This window comes from Pocillopora damicornis, chromosome 13 (genome assembly GCF_964200805.1).
Source record: "Pocillopora damicornis chromosome 13, jaPocDami1.2, whole genome shotgun sequence".
In the NCBI taxonomy this organism is placed as follows: Eukaryota; Metazoa; Cnidaria; class Anthozoa; order Scleractinia; family Pocilloporidae; genus Pocillopora; species Pocillopora damicornis.
The window spans coordinates 2637781-2657639 of NC_142682.1; the positions used below are offsets into that span (position 1 = coordinate 2637781).

General features: G+C 38.9%; 2 protein-coding genes across 5 annotated transcripts; both read left to right on the forward strand.

Moving 5' to 3' along the window:
- Positions 1 to 90: 90 nt before the first annotated feature.
- On the forward strand, positions 91 to 7811 carry LOC113687140 (major facilitator superfamily domain-containing protein 12). Of its 2 annotated transcripts, XM_027204848.2 has the most exons (11): positions 182 to 560; positions 660 to 1313; positions 1939 to 2047; positions 2416 to 2527; positions 3009 to 3127; positions 3410 to 3502; positions 3899 to 3991; positions 4667 to 4840; positions 5009 to 5112; positions 5551 to 5684; positions 6264 to 7811. In XM_027204848.2, exons 2-11 carry the CDS (start codon positions 784 to 786, stop codon positions 6356 to 6358), a joined length of 1563 nt encoding a protein of 520 aa, XP_027060649.2. In that variant the 5' UTR covers positions 182 to 560; positions 660 to 783; the 3' UTR covers positions 6359 to 7811. The 2 variants fall into 2 exon arrangements, with proteins under 2 accessions (XP_089047247.1, XP_027060649.2); XM_089191121.1 differs by having other exon boundaries at positions 91 to 1313.
- A 1422-nt stretch (positions 7812 to 9233) lies between these two features.
- LOC113687139 (major facilitator superfamily domain-containing protein 12) lies at positions 9234 to 19551 on the forward strand. Of its 3 annotated transcripts, none has more exons than XM_027204846.2 (10): positions 9234 to 9943; positions 14690 to 14798; positions 14977 to 15061; positions 15238 to 15410; positions 15777 to 15869; positions 16314 to 16406; positions 16832 to 17005; positions 17640 to 17740; positions 17924 to 18060; positions 18823 to 19551. In XM_027204846.2, exons 1-10 carry the CDS (start codon positions 9417 to 9419, stop codon positions 18894 to 18896), a joined length of 1566 nt encoding a protein of 521 aa, XP_027060647.2. In that variant the 5' UTR covers positions 9234 to 9416; the 3' UTR covers positions 18897 to 19551. The 3 variants fall into 3 exon arrangements, with proteins under 3 accessions (XP_027060647.2, XP_089047246.1, XP_027060648.2); XM_027204847.2 differs by having other exon boundaries at positions 9255 to 9943; positions 14977 to 15055; XM_089191120.1 differs by lacking the exon at positions 17924 to 18060 and having other exon boundaries at positions 18823 to 18971.
- Positions 19552 to 19859: the final 308 nt, after the last annotated feature.

Here is a 19859-nt window from a genome sequence, read left to right on the forward strand (position 1 = left end):
TGGGGCCCCGTTTCCGCTGCACGTCTGATAGAATTTGATACGATGGTGAAGAGAATGACACCTTTGACTCGACAAGGGAATGATGGGCAGATTGATTTGTCATCCTTACGCAATGATCTTCATCTGCTGAATAACGATCTCCTCGCACGTGCACGAGGCGCGTTTTCAGGGAGCAGAAGAGGGGGGAAAGGTTAAGTTTGAGAGGGAAACGGCTTTCAAAAAGAACAAATGGCTAAAACCCGTTCGAAATAATTAACTTATACTTTCTATATTGGTCCTCTCTAAAACCGTATAATTTCTACAGAGTTAATGAAAAAAACAAAAAACGAAAATTGCAGAGTCACGCAGGATGGTGGGCAATTCAATCCAAACCCATGTATCCGCAGGAAATTCTTCATAGCATATAAAAATCAATCAAAACGAGAAGTACAGAGGAGGAATAAAAATATATTTTTTCCTCTATCTCGTTATCTTTACAAGCAATACTGTCGGGGCGTGTTACAAATAGTCAATTGCAAAACAAACATTATTGCTCAACGGCAAGAAAACTTTCTCAACAGGTAATCTACTGAAAAGCGCATCGCTACATTTTCACGCAGAACCTTTTGACCGATGTTTTTTTTTTGTTATTGTTTTTGTTGGTATTTGGGCACGTAAAGCCAATTGGCGCAGAACGACAGAAGGTGACAGAAACACTTGAAAGAAGGTCGTACGCTGTCTGAGCAGTGCATTAGCAGATATCACCCATAGTTGAAAGCATAACAACATAAGATACAGACTGAAATGGGCGTTCCTCGATTATTTACCTGCTTACAAAAGCCAGAAAATGCTTCGAAGCTCAAGGATCGCACTCCGCTGCGCCAAAGAATCTCATACTCCACGGGCCATATCTTCAACGACTTGTGCTCCGCTGTTTGGTTCACTTACTTCATCGTATACTTCAACAAAGTTGTCGGACTTTCCACCACGGACACTGGACTTCTCTTCCTCATCGCTCAAGGCGCCGATGCTATTCTTACGCCGTTTATGGGCATCGGCTGCGATCGAATCGTCATTAAACGCTTCGCGCCTTACGGTAAGAGAAAGACTTGGCATTTGTTTGGCACGATTTTCGTGGCAGTCGCGTGGCCGTTCATCTTCAGTCCTTGCTTAGCATGCTCAGAAGATAGCCCCAAATGGCTTCCACTTCTTTATTACTCGGTTACAGTGGTAATTTTCCACGTCGGTTGGGCAGGAGTGCAAATCGCGCATCTTTCACTCATTCCAGAGATCGCCAGACGACCCGGTGAAATTGTTGAGTTGAACGCTGTCAGGTAAAAGTGATATTAAGCAGGTCTTAACAGGCTGACCGTTGACCGTGATTTCAGTAGAATTATCGGAAAAGGTTCTTTTTTCTCGATATTATATCTGTACTTTTTTGGAAGAAAAGTAAATCAATCTCAAAAATTCGTCTCCAAAATAAAATCAAAGAAATCAAAATAAAGATTTTTTTGCCTCTGTCTTTTTTAGTTTTCGCACGAGAGAAATGTTTTTAGCTGCAGCTGTGATTTCAAAGATGTTTTTGGACTTCCCTGCCCCTGTTTCGTAAATTAAATTTGAAAATCCAGCATGGTCCAGATTGTAAAGTTTTAAGTGAAATTTTAATTGAACATTTATAGCCTCCCCCTATTAGCGCTTTCTGTTTATAAACAAACAATCTTCCAAGCCTTTGCTTTCAGACTAAACAGGTTAGCAAAAGTTAAGATTAAAACAAACAATGAAGGCCAATGTTAACATGGATAATTTCAATTTTGTCAGCCTCGAACAAAATTATTCAAAAGCAATACAGCTCATGCTAATTGTTGTTTGTTCCTTTAAGCGGGTTGATAATCTCAGAAAGTCTTTTTTTTATCATCAAAGTATTCACATGTAAATTTGTGCATTAACGTCTGCTTTCAGATCTGGTTTAACTTTTGTATGCGGCATCTTCATCTACGTGGTAACATGGATCCTGCTAGGACAAGCGAGCGAAGAAGGCATCAGCCCTAACTTAGCCAAAGAATTCACGGTACCATGAAATTTTGTCACTTACTTTTCTTCAAAAGAAATTCCAACTATATTTTTTGCACTAAAAAACTCCGGAATCTTACGTTCAGCGAAAATTTCCAACTAAGCAGGGTTTGAGAACGCGCATCTTTCCTGTTCGAGTGTTTGTTCCAACCTTTTGCGCTGTAGCAATATCCTGTTTTTTGCCCCTAATTTTTTTACTGTTATTTTTCATGTTTTTTTTAATATTTCTCAACAGTTCTCCCTGTTAGTGATATGTTTAAAAGATTTTTAAAAAATTTTAAGAAAATACACTGATGGAAATATTCGACAGAGCTGACGAAGTCATAAACGTTTTATTATATTTACAGCGTTTCTATTTGATTTCAGCAACTCAGCTTAATTGTTGTAGCGATTGGATTTCTGTTTTCTATCGTGTTTCACTGGGGAACAATAGAACCAGCTACTTCAACAACTGGCGAAAGGAAGGAACTCACAGAAGGTTAGCAGTTGTACAAAAATTTTACTTTCAAGTTATTTCTTTAAGAAGGGGGAGGGGGCTTTCGCTTCCTCTGATAGAGAAACATTTTTTGCTCATTTTCTTTTTTCTCAGTTCAGTTTCGTTTTCATTGATTGAAATCCTCAGCGATCCAACAAGCAGTTCCATGAAATTCAGTGGATTAGAAGAATTTCGTTCTGGTCGAACTATAGTGTTATGTCAGCCAGAACTTCTAGCTTTGAAGGAGCTGATTGTCAGTTGGGTCCTTAATCTGAAATCTTAAGCAAAATTTTTCATAAAGGTCATTTTCAATCTGCTTTATTCTTCCCTTTCCTTTATCTTCTTTGCTCCCTTTTGGTTTCCTATTTCCATTCTTCCGTTTTATTTTTTTATCAACTCAATATTTTCTGACGACAAACGTTAATATCACACGCCCCACAAAAACAAGCTTTTATGTAATTGTGTATTCTCTGTTCTAACTTAGAACCGCTGGACGAACATTCATCTGATCAAAGCCTCTGTGTGGAGATTGTGGAGAGAGACGCGCCTTCACACAAACCCAAAACATGGCGGCAGTGGTTCAAAGATCCTCAATTTTACGCGGTGAGATGGAGCTTCCACTACCTTTCCGCAATTGGCTGATGGAACCCACGCTTGCACAAATTCAGCCAATAGCAAGCTAGACATTAAAATCAGTCGAAACTTGGTTGCACGCGTTTTCCCGCTCTCCCGCACATGGCGGGAAACCTCTTGTTTACTAGAAAAACGACTCGCCCTTGCGCATCAATGAATTTCAAAAGTCAAGGTCTTTTGTGAAATGTGTCAGTTTTAAGCTGTAAGCTGTATTTGCCCATGCACTGACCAACTGATGTGTTTTTCTTTCAGATGGGCGTCGTTTACACCTGCAGTCGTATCACAGTGAATGTTTCCCAATCCTATTTTCCATTCTACTTGACGGAGACGCTTCACTTTCAGAAAGTATGTTTAAATGAACATCTTTCGTAATTCCACGGTTCAGCTGAAAGGGTATAATCAAAAAAGATTAAGCAGAATTTGTTTCCTCTTATACTCAGCACAAAGTTCCATTAGCTTTTGCTTACCCCAGGCCAACTGTAAAAACGTTACTCGATTACAGCTTTCAATGTTTTCCACAAAACAAATAGAAACAGCATGAAGGCATTTCTCGGTCGACAATAAACTTTTAGACAAATATCTTTCCCACAAAAGCCGACGACGAACTTCAGAAACTTTAAACTTGAAGTCTGAAGTCTCTTCATTAACGGGCTTTTATACTTCAACGTGTCCTCGTTTCTTTTATAATTTTCTCTTTCATTTGTAACTATATTACGTCTTTCTCTCAATTTCGTTTTGCAGGAGGCCATCGCATATTTTCCTCTGGTCATCCTGGTTACTGGTGCCATTTCAAGTGTTCTTGTAAAGAGAATCAGCAAAAGCCTGGGTACCAAGGTGAAAACTTAACCATTTACACTCTAAAATCAGTATGTATGTTCTTCACATTGTTCTCCATACATTTCCTTTTGTGCTGAAAAGGAGAATTTGTTTAACAATCAAGAACTAGGAATTCGGTGATCATTTCCTTCAACTAGTGTTTAATTCAAAAGTGTTAAGTTGTAAGGAGAAATTAGATGCCAGTCCCTCTCAGGGCTATAAGGTTAAATCAAAGTCTGTCCCAAGTTTATTAAACAGCCACACCAAGTTCAATTGTTTTTAACTCCACTCTGACGAAGGGCTAACGCTCGAAACGTCAGCTTAGCAACTCTTTACGGTGGCTGATTTACACGATCAATTCAGTACTTTCTCACCGACGTAGAACCACAGGTTCATAGCACCTTGTTTTCAACTCCATTTGACTTGAATTGTTCCTGTTTTATCTTGCTGTTTCAAATCAACCAATTTTGAGAGAGAAACCTTACCTTGAATCACAGTGATCAGTGCCCAGGAGGAAATTTTCTTTCTTTCATTTTCAACCAAATGTGTAGCGCAATTTCCGGGAGTGGAAGGGGACAGTAATGATGAAAAATCCTCAATGATACAAAAAAAAGCCATCGTCATAGGAAAAATATCACTTCACTTAATTGACTGAGGAATTCATTTTCCTTTTGTTTCTTTGCCTTTTTTCAGTGGACCTTCTGTTTAGCATGCGCAATCGTTCTTGGCGCATGTGCTTGGTTTTATCTTCAGACAATCTCGGGCCGAGAGGGGGTGTACGCGGCGGCGTTCATTTTGGGCTGCGGAAATTCTGTCATGCTTGTGACTGTGCTGTCTATGACCGCTGACATGATTGGAATCGATAAGGTAAGAGAAAAGGAATCTCCAACGTGCTTCAATGTCGTCTTGCACGACTTACATAGTACGCAGAGAGAAAACAGAGGAAGAGGCTTTGGAGAAGAATCTCTTTTGGACAAGATAGTAGATTAAGTAACAGGTATTTGTCTGAACAAGTTTTTGTCCCTTTTCCTTCAGGCCTCCGGAGGCTTTGTTTATTCAGTAATGGGTTTCTTGGACAAAGGATTCGTGGGTGCGGTGGTGCTTGTGATTCAGACATTTTATCCTGACAGTCCTGACGGGTATGTACATTTAATATCTAGTGGCGATCAGGTCCTGATTTTTAGTGATGCGGTAAAAGCGTTTCTTCGCTTTTTTGAAGCCTCGAATTAGGCGAGCTGGCGAGAGATCTAGCGGGGGTTGGCATTAATAATAGGACCATATACCCCTCGCAGACCTGTCACCAGTTTGCGTTGCTCGAGGCCGCAAACTTTCTCACGAGCGGGAAAAGGTTAGTGCCGCAGTGCTATAACAGAAAGGGTATGCTCGCGGGGGAATTTTGATATTCTACCAGTTTTACTAACTACGTAATTTAACTCACAACTCGTCGGCGCGAACTTTCTATCTTTGACAATTATTCAACACAGTGGACTTGAATGATACTTGCTATTATCTTCGGAACTAGCCAATCATTTCGCGCGAAAAGCACTATTCACTTGTGAAATACATTTCTCTTTCAGGGTGATATGTGAACAATGTGGCAGTTATGTGCGCCTTGTATTTACCTTGACGCCGGGAATATCAGCTGTTATTTCCTTAATAATCGTTGGTCTTTGTTTTAAGTCAAAACTTGTCTTGTCCTGTCGGCCAAGAAGTAAGTTACGACCCGTTATACTTGAACATTGAGCTTTATCATCTCTTAAATGCAAAGATGATTAATTCTCACACATGAGACGCTATGAGCTTAATGATATTGTTAATTAGTCAAATTATATATATAATTACACCCTGTCTGATCAATATATTGATCAGATGGGATATTAATTAAGTAGTATAATGTTTACGTTTGGAAAGAGATGTTTTTTTTTTCTAATTTTTTTTTCACGACCAACAAGCAGCTGAGTTTCAATCCCCATAGTTTCATTATTTAGCACCTGGGGAAAGGGGCGGAGGGGGGGTGGGTTGGGGATTTTGGTTGTTCCACGATAAAATTCACCCGATCCCCCAAATGCTCTGTTATATCCTTATGCTCCCCCCCCCCCCTTTACTGGCAGTTAATTTGCCATCAATTTTCCTAAGTCATCTCTTTTATACTCTATTGGCCCTCCGTACCCCCTGAAAACAAAGTGACCCCCCCATCCTCCACGGCCTCGCCCCCGGAAATAAATAATTACTAATTCCTTAAATAAGGTTTTTCTAATTTTCTTACTTGAAGTACGTTAACTTTTCACAGTTGAAAAAGCAGATCAGAGCACGCAAACAATACCCGTGGAATGTCTTGCAGACCTTTACGAAAAGATCGCTGAACTTCCTAGTTCTAACGTTTGAATGAGAAGTGGCCGATGGGAGGCGTTACAATGCTGCACTGCCGTAGGGTTGGCTAAAAAAATAACGATGCAGTGAAAATGATGGTTTGAAGGTCCTAATCTCAAATTTTTGATGATTTATGCAATCAATTGCAAGAAGCTGAAATGAAGATACAGACAAAGATCAAGATTGAGTTTTCGTATCTTAAGGGCCACGCTACAAAGAAAAAATTGGAGTTTTAAATTAACTTTCTTTTAAAAAATCTTTGGTTATATAGACAAAGAAACGCTATTTAGATGATGCGGGATTTCATTTATTTATGTTGAACACGCTGGTAGTGGTATTCAGTGTAAACCTAAGATAAAGCTTTACTATAAGTTATATTATTGTTTAAAGCTATCAAAAGTTGAGACCATCGCCTTCTTTTCACCAGATAATTTATATCACATTCCATTCACCACTGTAGCAGGCCAAGGGCTGAACTTAGGAGGCTGAGGAGGGAGTAAGATGCTGTTACTGAAGTTGTACGAGGGAGGGGGGGAAGTCTCACGCGCTTCATACCCTGCCAGTCTGCTTCCCTCGCGTTTGTGAGATGCCTAATAAGCAAACAAGCGAAAGGATGAAATTTTGGTTAAAATATTGACCCTAGAATAACATTTTGAGAACCATGTAGTCTGCATTATCCTTTGTTAAATTCCAACATAACCCAGCAGTATGTCGCATTTGAGAGCGCATGATAGCTATAAAAGAAAATTTGGGGAGTCCACGAATCTTCTTCTATTATACAGGGATCGAAAGTTGTCAGCACGTGCACCTTCCACGTGCGCACCTTGCATAACATCCGTTCATAACCATAATAACATCAGGCAAACCCCTTAATAACATTAGTGAAAATATTTGGAATGTTACATAAAAAAGCATGATGTATCCCAGAACTTTGTGACAGCTAAAAGCTTACGTGTTTTTCCGAAAAAAAAAGGGAGGGCCTCACGCAAGCTTTCCATGAATTATTTCCGTTATCTCAGCTACACATATCCTAAAAACCTTTTGATTTTTCTTTAAAAATTTCGTTTGGAAGCATCCCTTATCACGGTCGGAAATGAGACCAACAGGTCCGCTGTGTACCGAAACTTCACTGTTTACTTTTTGAATTTGATCACTCTCACCCTCACGCGCTAGTCATAATACGATCCTATGGTTCTCAATGTCCAAATTATCTGTAATTTTATCCCAAAAATCAACCGAAATAATTATAATCTCGGACCTCACCTACACAAAGTGCCCCCAAAGCGCAATATTTATCTATTCTGTAGGTTCTCCTTGTGCATATAGATGTGACAAAATTATGGTGAGTTTTATGGCTACCACTGACAGTGCTGAACAAGTTTTAGTTTATCAGCCCTAAACGTTCCCTGTGAATGAAAATATAGATATGTGTGTTGAATTAAAAACATGTTGTTACTGCATAAATTTATTTTAAGTCTCCCGTCATCTATTATTTGTTTATCTGATGCAAAAATTATTTCGGTCTATCAATATTTCCATACTTCTTGTCTATAAATGGTTCGATTTGTCTTTCTCTTACAGCTACTGCCCTCATTGTCACTACGTGGGTGAGAACAACTCGTTTGCAAATGAATTGCGGCCTTGCCATGCGAAAACGATGTCTTCGTGCTCATTACTGTCCACATGACAACGCCGTTGGAATTTTTAACGTCATTCACACGCCCTATCACACCATTACTGACAAACACAGCTCAGTCTGCCCTCTGCGGACAAACCACAGTTGGTTTTTTTAATGTTAATACCAGTATGTCTAGTTGAATGAAGTGTTTTCCGCAGGCTATTTTTTCTGTGACTTGAAAAATGTAAAAACTGTAAAAATGATCACATGAAAGCACCGTGCATGACCCAAAGGTCGAATCGGCTTCATTTACATGTAAGACTACTCATCCGGCCGATTTGGCTCTCTAGGAAATCGGCATGAGTTTGCTCTTAATATTTCTTGCAACAGTGCCTCGTGACGAGGAAACTCCTCGATTTGAAAATTAAAATTAGAAATTTAAAAAGACATTTTACTCTACTAGATCGGATCACGCCACCCTTCACTCGACCCGATTTTCCGTTCGATGTTATCTTTATGAAAATATTATTTATGTCAACAGAGCGAATCATACGAGCAAGTTTGTTTGTTGACCTTGTTCAGTTTGACCTTAAAAATGCTCGTGACAGTAAAACCGGAAAACCGGAAAACGCATTTGTGCTTTTCGGAAACTCGTTTCTAGCAATTGCGAAAATTCCGAAAGGATTTCAATAAGAAAAAAAGGCCTTCCCTGTAGGAAATAAAAATGTTGTGCATGCTGTTTTGCAATACACCCCTTAAATCATGCACAATGACGTTTACACTGTTCGTAGGACAAGGATTTGCAGGAACCGCAAAATATTATTTTTTCTACTGTAAAATAAAAATTTTCTTGTTCTGAAGAATCGCGATCACAAATCTATTTTTACGTTGTAAACACAGTAAATGAATAGAGAAGTCTATCATTATCTATTGTAGGGAGCTGATTGATCTTCAGAGTAAATATCAAATATTCTTTGTTTTTCGCTAAGGCGACATAAACAACAAAAAAGCCAGAGAGCTAAAAGCGGCAATTATTGCAAATTCTAAAATCGTGACGTCCAGATGTCTGCGGCAAAACAAATTCGAAGTACTTTCGAAGTAACCTTCTGCCAAAATGCTTAAAAGGGGTTTTCATATCACCAAAGTTAAACACACTCAATTAACCTGGTGTACTTGGCTGTGGATATCATCGCTACCCTGGGATCCGCCACATGATTGGTTTCGATTTGATGTCACTCTGACAACTGTCAAACTTTTTGATGGAAGAACAATAGGCTTATGACGAAGGTTTCCAAATTTAACAAGTGAAATCGTAAGAGGCTTTCCTTGCTCGAACATTAATGTCACATCGAGCAAAGCCGGCGTTGCAGTTGCTCCCTAGCAAGTTCAAAGGCGAAGATCGCGCGGGACCGGCTTTCATCTTCCTTTTTAAGAGGATAACGGGAGAAAACTAAAATGGTGTGGATTTGCGGACGTAATAAACCGAGCCAAAAGCTGGTACACAAAGAAGAAAGAACTTCACTGAAACAAAAGATCTGCTATGGAGTAGGGCATGTATTCAACGATCTTTGTATTCAAGCGTGGTTTACCTATCTTATAATCTTTTTCAACAAAATCGTGAAAATCTCCGCTAAGGGAACTGGTCTGATTTTTCTCGCTTCTCAAATTGCGGATGCGATTTCCACTCCGTTTATCGGTTATGGCTGCGACAAGAGTCTCTCGAAGAAAATCACCAAGAAATACGGCAATAGAAAGATCTGGCATTTATTCGGTAGTGTTGGAATCGCGCTGATCTGGCCGTTTGTGTTCAGTCCGTGTTTAGCTTGTAACGAGGATAGCCCTGACTGGGTTCCGGTGGCATACTATGGAGCCTTTGCAGCTCTATTCAGTGTTTGTTGGCCTATGGTGGAGATAAGTCATTTGTCTCTAATGCCCCATGTTGCCAAACGGCCGAAAGATGCTGTAGAGTTGAGCGCTATAAGGTAAGTACATGTGAAATTCTAGGGGCAAAAAGTTGCTCGCAAAAAGCAGCAGGATTACTAGGATTTTCATCGTAGGTGGTGTTACATGATGCGATATTGTTTGTCTGGCTTTTTTCCAAGCGTCATTGTCACTCGTGTTCGTTACACGAAAAAATATTTTTTTCATCAAGGCCTACTCGAGGTTTTTAAACAAACATTGTTGCTGGCATTTCACACGTTCTGGGGAAATCTTAAAAAAGCCCTAGAAAGAAATATGTACTGAGTAATTCCTTCTTTCATTTCACTGATTTTAACCGCGCGGTGGTTCAAAATTGTATTTGTCGTTATTGCATCATCTATTGTCGGTGGGTTTTCCTTTTGCTGAGCCACCGAGCGGAAAAAGGAAACAATGGATTCAGGTGATCGAACGCAGATGTCTTGTGACTTCCGAATGATTTTAATTTGAAAAGAAATGAAAACTTGTTTTCAGGGGTACTAAATATGCCTTTTACATCCTCTGAAATACGCGATCCATCGTTTTTCGCTTTCGATTTCCATGCGAAATATTTTGTACATGTTGTTCACATCTAAACGGAGTACTTTGAACTTAAAGCTAATATACATAATGCAACCTTCGGAACAGATAACAATTCTCAGCTCATTGGGCAACTAACTGGGCAGTGATGCTGTTAGACTTTAATTTGCAAATTCAAATCCTCCAAAATTTATTTCAGTAATATAAATTCACATAGCATAAGTTCTTTCTGATCGTGCACGAGCCTTTCAAGTTTGGTCATTAAAAATACATCGAAAGCGTGTTTCAAAGGTAAATATGTTTACCTGGGTTTAAGCACCTCATGAGCCCTTCATTCATATTCAAAATTATTCAGTAAAGTTTTTTCGTTTTTAAAACGCTTAGTTGTTTTGCTCAGTACAGCTTCCTAGGAGCCTTCATGTTACGTTTCCGCTCAATCAGGGAAAATTCATGACAGCAGATAATCTAAACGCGTTGAAATCGGAAGAACGACAGGATTATAAATGATGATCACCATTTTTTTTTTTTTGCATCATGTAACTAAGTGACCTTGTCGGTCGTGAGAATAATATCGTGTTGTTCCAGATTAACACATGCACGCTTTCGAAAGTAGAGTGAAATCTAGGCCCTCCGGGGTAAAGAAGAACAAGCTAGTTCGGTTCAATTAAATTTGGCTGTAATTTCATGTGAGTTTCGGGAAAATGGCCTGAAAGTGCGCCGCGTCAGCCTTTGAATCACCAATCCACCGAATTGGCATCTTTGCTTAGATCACTACGCACGAGAAATAAATACTTGACACCAGAGGCAAAATTTGCCGTCGTCGATAAGCGCATAATTAGAAAGAGCGTACTAACATCTGTGTGCGTTCGATTATTTCTTCAAGGTTCATAGATATGCGTCTCTTTCTCGTATGCGCCAATTTGTTCTTCGTGAACGAAGTTTCAACAATAAGGTTGAATGAGGTTTTGTGCATGCTATTCAAAAGTTAGAAAGCCAAACTATTTTCATTTATTACTATAATTTTCTTAATTGAATTGCAAAATGCTTAGGAATTAATGTGTTAATCCTTGTTCTCAAAAGATGAAAGGCCCTTTATTCCTTAGCTGCGCCAGTTTAATAATGATCAACCTTAATATTATTCCCCCTTTTCCTAGTGAAACTGTGTTTTACGTCATGTTAGTCATCAAGTGAGATGATTATGTCACCCTCAATGCAGTTTCACTCAAACAATTTTTCGTAGAGGACTATCTGTGCTATTTGCCGTGACGTAGAGTGCCGAAATTACCTCCCAAGTAACGCATATAAATACCTCTCTGTCTTATCGACTCCAGAATATTTCATTTCAGTCGATAGACTGAATGGGTCAAGGTTTATATTAACCCTTTAACTCCTAGATCAAATTTGTAATTCTCCTTACCGTCAACCATACAATTCTTATAATATTAGTTCAGAGAATCTAAAATTGCATCAACTTATTTCCCTCAAATTGATATTTTTCTTTATTCTCATCACTTATCTGGTTAATATTGTATTGATATTGTAAGGAGAAATTCTGTCTCGGTCAGACGTGAGAGTTAAAAGGGTTAAGTCACCTGATTTACAATCGAAACAGAAATAGAAACTAAAAAAATTAAATTAATCGAATTAGGTAATCGCTACATATTTCAGACTTCGCATTTTGTATAAAAATATGAGCGCCTCTGAAACCTTAACCTTAAATGGGAATCATCTGTATCATCTTAAGACACAAGAATCTTTCTGTAATCTTAGTGATCTTCATGATCTTACATTGATACGATTTACCTCGAGATCCTCTCTTGGCAAACCCTTCAAGGCGGAGGAGGAGGGGGGGGGTGGAATTCTTTGTATGACGCCATTTCCGGAAATATCATTTTCCAAGGTCTGACCTAACTTCGTTGAAACGTTTTCGTTTTTGATTCGTGTCATGCCTATGAATTTCTTTAGTTATGAATAGGGAATTTCCATGAGAACTTTATCAATTGTCCCATCTCTTTTGTGCATACGCATTCTCGACATTCACGGTATTTTTAAAACTCGCCTTTTTAGGTGCCGTGTCTGGTTAATCCAATCCACTAACCCACAGACGTAATAAATAAGGAACCCTCTTCGCGACAAACAGTCAAAGAGAAACGATAAACTTTTCTGCAAGAGAGGGATTGTTGATGAATTAATGCACCGAAATCTTTAAATTTAATTTCGAGGAAAGGTATACCCTGACAAAGGAGGATAACGAAATGGGTCGTAGAGGTTTTAAATGGATTAAATTGCGGTTATTTTCCCAACGTGATGGGAAGAAGAACTGCGGAAACACCTCACGGAAACGTTTTGAACTCTAAGTTTAGAAGCATTTCAAAGGATTAGAGAAGTTAGTGCGACTCGTTATCAAGGCAGCATTATTCATCAGCGCCCTAGCACTTACTGCATGTGCTAAAGCGAGAAAATTCAAAGAAACAACCGAAAACATACGAAAATGCGAAATTTAATGTCGCTCGAAGGTGTTTGACTGCAATAAAATCGCAAAAGAAAAACCAAATTAATTAAAAGTTGTAAAGAAATTTAGAATATTGGTTTTAACACACGGTATGATTTTGGAGGAAATCCGGAGTCTGAATACTCTCGGTGACAAGAACCTGACATCGGAGACGCATGTTCGTGTCGGAAGCACATGTACGTGTCGGTAATATCAAGTTTTGTTCTGATCATGCACTCTTCATAGGTTGTTATTTTAAGAATATACCAGAATTCCTTTTCTTTAACTATTTAATACCAGCAGGCTACCACCCTCGCTGCAATCGTCAGGTGATATTTCCGGAAGGTATCCGTTTATTTGGTTAGTGATCCACGAGAGACTGAATTCTTCAAATTCAATTCAACATTGTTCTCTTTATTTGCTGATGCGTTTTAAGTTTTGTGTACTGTTGACCATAGGGGGATATTGTGCAAACACTTAATTAAAGGAAAAATGCACCAAAATTTTTTTTGTTCCAAACAGCTCAGTTGGAGATGAGAGTCTTTATAGTGTCTCTTTGGTATGGTCTCAATCGATCCCCATGACATCTTTAACCCATTTAAAACCCACGAAACACCAAGACAATTTCTGCTTACAATATCAAGCAGTCAAATGATGGAAATGAAAAAAGGATTATTAGTTGATCTAATACCAAATTTTCCGAACTTACATCATAACTATTATGTGGCAGTAAGGAGAATAACTAATGAGATCTTGATAGTGAAAGGGTGAACTGTTCTTTTTCGAGACTCTACTTTCACTGGTCGCTTTGACAACAGTTCTTTTCGTCATATAATATCTAAACCCAAATAGCGTACTCTTATAACTGTGAAGTTGCGGTTTGACCACTAGGCTAGCGTTCTTTGTTTTGAATCCAGCTGGGCACAAAGGCAGCTACCAGACTTAAATTAAATTCTTACGAGAACGCTAATTTTTCTTGTAATTTTAAAGGTATTTCATGGCTAAAAACGTTTTTTCCATATGCCCAATTGAATGACAAAACAACATTTTATGCTTTTCGAGCATTGACCAACAATAGATCAGGCCGTGGTTATTTGAAGGTTGGATAAAGACATCCACCGGATAGATTTCCATCCGGTTGATAGCGCTGTACGTTTTGTATACTCTTATCCGCTGGGTACTGATTTATCCGTTGGATAGCTTTATTTGCCCTATGAACAACTGAGCCCAGGTGTTGAGTCTTTTTCGATGTTAAAATATTCCACCACTTCATGATCTAGTCAAGATTTACCAACCAAGGTTTTTGTGCTTAAAGAGACAGTCTTTTTTTGTTGTTGTTGTCGTTGGCGTCCTTTTCAGTGCTATTTTTGATTTTGCTCATACTTGTAAAAGAGATAAACTGGCATAGCTTAGAAAAAAGATATAAAGAGATGATCAACCTCACATTCTTGATAGGGGGAGGGGGGGCGGCAAAATCCTGAGAAATTTTAGTTGGGTTGTGGCGTCAAGGCCTTATAAACCTGTTAAAGATAAAACACTTTTACAAATTTTGACTCATTCAGCAGATTCTAAATAAATATTAAGATTTTTTTTGCTCATGTAGAGTGTGCATCGCCAACACTAACAACTTCTTAAAGCCTCCTGTCAACACATACTCAAGTTATGAAGGAAGAGCCTTTGAAAGCAGTTGTGGTGAATAGAAAGAAGTTAACCCTTTTCCTATGTCCTTTTGTTCTTTCAGATCTGCACTCAAGCTAGGATGCGGCGTTTTTGTGTTTTTAGTAACTTGGATCCTTCTGGGCCAAAACAGTGAAGAAACTGTCAACGAATCTGCAAAGAAACAATTTACGGTAAGAACCTGCAATAAAATTCAATTTAATTAAATGCCCGATGTGGTTTTCACTTTCGACGAACAAACACTGGATAGGTCCGTGTTCCATGAACATTAAAAAAATTGTCTTGTTTCTTGGTTTGTTTGCTTGGTTTGGTTTGTTTTGTTTCTCCAACTCGCTTTTGTTTCATTTTCAGTATCAATCCATAATCGTCATGATAACTGGAAGCTTTTTCGCTTTTATTTTCCACTGGGGAGTAGAGGACGTCGATCATGGTACAGGTACCCCCAATTCTATTCACTTCAAGACTTTCGGAATCCGCACTTCCGGTTATCAGATGTGAAAACTAGAATTTTGACTATTCGGATTTCTACGTTTTACGACTGCAGTCTATTTGTGTATGTTCTGTGTTCTTCCAAATGAGGTAATTTATCTCCAAAGTGATTTCTCTTTTCAGCGGAAGAGGAAGAAAATAAAAAACAGTCGCAAAATTCTTCAGCCGACGCTCCACTGTGTAAGGACTTGGAAAAACAAGCCCTTGAGATCGAGCTTCAAAAGCAGGAAAGACAGAAACAGGATGACGTAAAGAAAACCTGGATGAAATGGCTTAAAAATCCTGACTTTTATAAGGTGAGAGCGTTGGCTCTTTGCTTTGAATATCAACGCAGAGAAAGTTTACATGAAATTAAATCGGGGCATTTTCAACGGTGAACAAAACCCGAAAACAAGTTTCAAAGAAATTAATACAAAATCTCTTTTTCGCTAGAAGAAGTCAAATGAAGAACATTCCCTCTGGGGACTCTATCAAGGCCATGAAAAGTGTTCTCTGTAGAGAGATTGTGTTGTTAAGTTATAAACACTTAAAGCTGCAAATGTGACTTAAGATTCGTGGCCTGGATGGAAACCATTCGTCGTTCGAGACTAGGATCCTTGATGGTGATTTTTCGCTGACACCAAGTTTAAACTTAGCTTGTATTTTTCTCTTTACCTTTGCAGATTGTTATAATATATATGGCGACACAGAATGTGGTAAATTTAAATCAGTCGTACTTTCCTATGTATCTAACAGAAACTCTTCACTTCCGAAAGGTAAGATAATTGTGAGATCTGGATTGTGACTGAGTAAATTACTGGAAAAGTTTGCCGTAATCAAGCTGTTCGAAATAATTGGAATGTTACTAATAGTTAGGCACGGTTAGACCAAAAAAAAGTAACAGAAACATTTAACTAAGAAATCTCTTAGGTTTTCTAACCATTTACCTAAACTAACAGGAATTCGAAACAGTATCGGTTATTTGTTAGGAAAAGGTTACAAATTTTTTAGGAGGGGAAGGGATGTGGTAGGGGATGGGAGGGAGGGGAGAGGGGTCATAACATAGACCGACTCTCCATCAATGAAGTGCAACAATACTCTTCATGGCTTGCTTTATGGTACAAAACGCGATAGAAACTCTTGTGAAATAGGTCATTCAACCAGAGTGCTAGACGTGAGATTTTGTAATAAAGTTAACTTTTTGTTGTATTTTCAATCAGGAAGCCATTGCTTACTTCCCATTAATGATCCTCATCAGCGGAATCCTTATGAGCACAGTGATAAAGAGACTTAACAAGTACTTCTCGAACAGGGTAAGCTGATGAGTGATATTCTCCTCACTGCTCTTTGTGGATCGGTGTCAGTACTTTTGGGAGAATTTGATTGCCTATCCCCAGTTCGTTATCTTGAAGCTCGAGTCAGAGTTTCTGCTTCCTTACCATCTCGGCAATAATTTGCCTCACTATCTTCAGAGAGAATGTAAACCAAGGACGCAGCAGGAGGAACCTTAAAGATGTCAATTTAGGACCCCTGGAAAGTCTTAGGCGTGGCCTTGATCTCTAAATTATTTCTTCCTAACTCGTTTTTCCATCCCCCCCTAACTCGTTTTTCCATCCCCCCGTTCTTATCAGACCTACAGATCACTAGGTTTTAGGTTTATGTCAAAAAAAAAGATGGTAGGGTCAACTAGAATGTATGTACAGCCAAGTAACATCGCTGAATCACGGTTTCCACACAGGTTTTGTTTTGTATTGGTGCAGTCGTTGTCATTGGCTGTGCCACGTGGTTCTACTTCACGCCTCAGTCAAAGAGACAAATGATCTACGCGCCCACAATCATCATGGGCTTTGGAAACTCCATGATGCTTGTGACGTCTCTAGCCATGGTAGCAGAAATCATTGGTGACGATAAAGTAAGTGTGTGATCTGCCTTTTCTTTCCACCCAGAGCTTCCCGTTTGTACACATGGCACGACACCATTCCGCAATTCTCTTCGATTCAGAAACGTGGATAATTTGCCTCAGGAATTTCCGTTGGTGATTCTACTTTGTTTTTTTGCACAGGGAGGGCAGCCAGGAAATTACACTAACAGTTCTACGTATTAAAACTTTTATATCACCATGTTTTCCTCTCCGTCCCCGTCAAGCTTTCCACTATTTTCCATCCGTCATCCATCCTTTCTGGGATAAGCGTAAAGCCCTTGAAGGCCAATCTGGTGAATTCTCCCCTTGATATCTGGATGTTTCACCCCATTATTAGTACAACCTTTACTACTTTGCTCCATGAAATTTTGCAATTTCGCCCCCACCCTCCCAGTTCGTCCGCAAGCTTATTATATAAGATCGGATGGACGTCTTATGGTCGATTTAGTGAGGGAGAAGGAGGTGGAGTGGGGGAGGGGGGGGGGGAGTGAAACATACATAAACCTTCTGAAGGGAAAGGGATGTAAACCTTCGCATCCATTCCAACTAGAGAGGATCACACATATTTCTTCCATGGTGTGTAGCAGTACGTGTTTTTCTGACCTAACCTTTGTTTGCTCTACAGAAATCTAGTGGTTTTGTGTACGGTGTGTGCGCTCTTATGGATAAAGCATCGCTTGGTTTTATAGTTCTTGGCCTACAAGAATATTATCCCGAGACACAAGGGTGAGTTGATTCATTGGCCTTTTCAGATGTGATTTGTAATACTCCCTTCAAGCAGCTATACATTCCCTTGAAAACTAGTGAAGAGAATTTGGTGATTTATCAAGATAACCTCCTGTATTTAGCACTTGACTCGTTGCATTTCTATTCGTGGTGCATGTTTAACATAGTTTCTGCTAATTCCAGGGTATGTGGCGAACCTTGTGCCCAGTACCTCAGAGGTGCCTTCTCGGTATTCCCTGGGATTGAAGCGCTGCTTGCTTTCTTGATTGTAGCTCTTTTGTATCGTAAACCTCCCACAAACATGAAACGACGAATGACAGGTAAGTACAGAGAATAGAACTCTTTCAACCAGTGGGCTGCATCGCATCTTAGCCTTTTCACCCAAAGAGTGACTAACATCTTATTTTCCCTTGCGATATCACCCCTGAATCACACATTAACGTCACAAACAAATTCTCCTTGTCAGTACCTCAAGAAATGTATGGTGAACAGTATGGAGAATATGCATACTGATATTAGGGTGTACAGGGTTAAAGGGTGTTGTGTGAGCTAAAAGCAGTTCTGAATGAGAGGAGGAGATTAGCTTTCATTTAACGTGAAATGCATCGTCAAGGAGCAGTTTGAGGCGTTTTCTGTCATCTAGGGGTATGTCACAGTATTTTATAATCACGAGTTATCGTTGTTGTGACCAAGAGGGCCAAGAGGGGTGTAACGTTTTAGTACTCTCGTTGGTCACGCCTTTAACAACAACTTTTCGTTTCCACGGGGTACACACTGATTGCTAGAATTTAACCCTCTACACCCCAACACTAGTACGCATACTCCATACTGTTCTCTATACATTTCTGTAAGTGCTGACAAGGACAATTTCTTTCTACGATTAAGAGCCTCTACAGTTTGTGAACATTCCCTTCATTCTCGAGACCTAAATGTTTGATTCAGGGGTGATATTGTAAGGAGAAATTAGCTGCTAATCACTCTTAGGGTCAAATGGTTATGAATACAAAACTCTCCTATATAAGAGCTGTATTTCAAAATTTAGTTTTATTAATTTCCTGATTTTCTCATTTTTTTTTTTTCAGTTTTAGATAAAGACGTGTACACAGATGATATCGACCTAGAACAATTGCCTTATCTAAAAGCGACTGAAGTATAACGCTGCAATTGACGCTCCAACCATCCACTTTACTTCCGGTTCATGTGATCGGACCGTGTTAGAATATGATAAGCTCGTGCAACTAGAAAAGCAGGAAGTGATTGTGAGTGGCGTAGACGTGGACACAGACGTAGCTCCTTGATATTGAATAACCAGCGAGGGAACTGAGAACTAGTATTGAAAAAACATTTGACCTGTCAATGGTGACTTACTCGGTTTTTCGTTGTAGAAAAACCATTTTCATAGTTAATCTTCAAATTCAAAATTAAGATTGTTTAAATATATGTAATGAAGTTTATTTATACAGTGCAGAGAACCTATAACAAAATAGTGACACCTACTTTCTGTAAGAAAGTAATTTTTTAGATTCAATTAATCGCTGATTATTTATACCATGAAATCAAAGTAATCACATACTCAACGTGGTTGGGAAATTTTTAAACTCTAAGGGCTTTTAATTAAGGAAATGCTTACATCAATCAAATATAAAATAATATAATTATTTGCTACTTCAAGCCCTTATCTCTCGGGATATTCAGTTATAACGATGTTATTTGCGTTCGTTTGGTTTTTTTGGCCATTTCGGCTATCTTTTTATTTTGAAAAACATTGTTTTCAGAAAACGTTTCTTAATAAACTGAAACGGGTTCTTCAACTTTCAGAGTGAATTATTTATTTTATGACAACTGTCTTCGGTGTATCACAATCATTATTACTTTGGAAGGGCTTCTCTTTAGTGCTTTAACCCATTAACTCTCACGAGTGACCAAGACAGAATTTCTCCTTACAATACTCATACAATATCAGCTAGAAAAATGATGAGAATAAAGAAAAATATCAATTTGGTGATAATTAGTTGATCCACTACTAAATTCTCTGAACTAACATCATAAGAATTGTATGGTTGACAGTAAGGAGAATGACAAATTTGATCTGGGAGTTAAAGGGTTAAGAAGACGCTAG

Bases quoted from the DNA above. Each gene is read 5' to 3' on its own strand.
- LOC113687139 (XM_027204846.2), top strand. From the start codon at position 9,417: ATGGTGTGGATTTGCGGACGTAATAAACCGAGCCAAAAGCTGGTACAC. The intron at 15,062-15,237 runs GTACCCCCAATT...TTCTCTTTTCAG, and splicing joins GGACGTCGATCATGGTACAG to CGGAAGAGGAAGAAAATAAA. The intron at 16,407-16,831 runs GTAAGCTGATGA...GTTTCCACACAG, and splicing joins ACAAGTACTTCTCGAACAGG to GTTTTGTTTTGTATTGGTGC.
- LOC113687140 (XM_089191121.1), top strand. From the start codon at position 784: ATGGGCGTTCCTCGATTATTTACCTGCTTACAAAAGCCAGAAAATGCT. The intron at 2,528-3,008 runs GTTAGCAGTTGT...GTTCTAACTTAG, and splicing joins AAGGAAGGAACTCACAGAAG to AACCGCTGGACGAACATTCA. The intron at 3,128-3,409 runs GTGAGATGGAGC...TTTTTCTTTCAG, and splicing joins AAGATCCTCAATTTTACGCG to ATGGGCGTCGTTTACACCTG.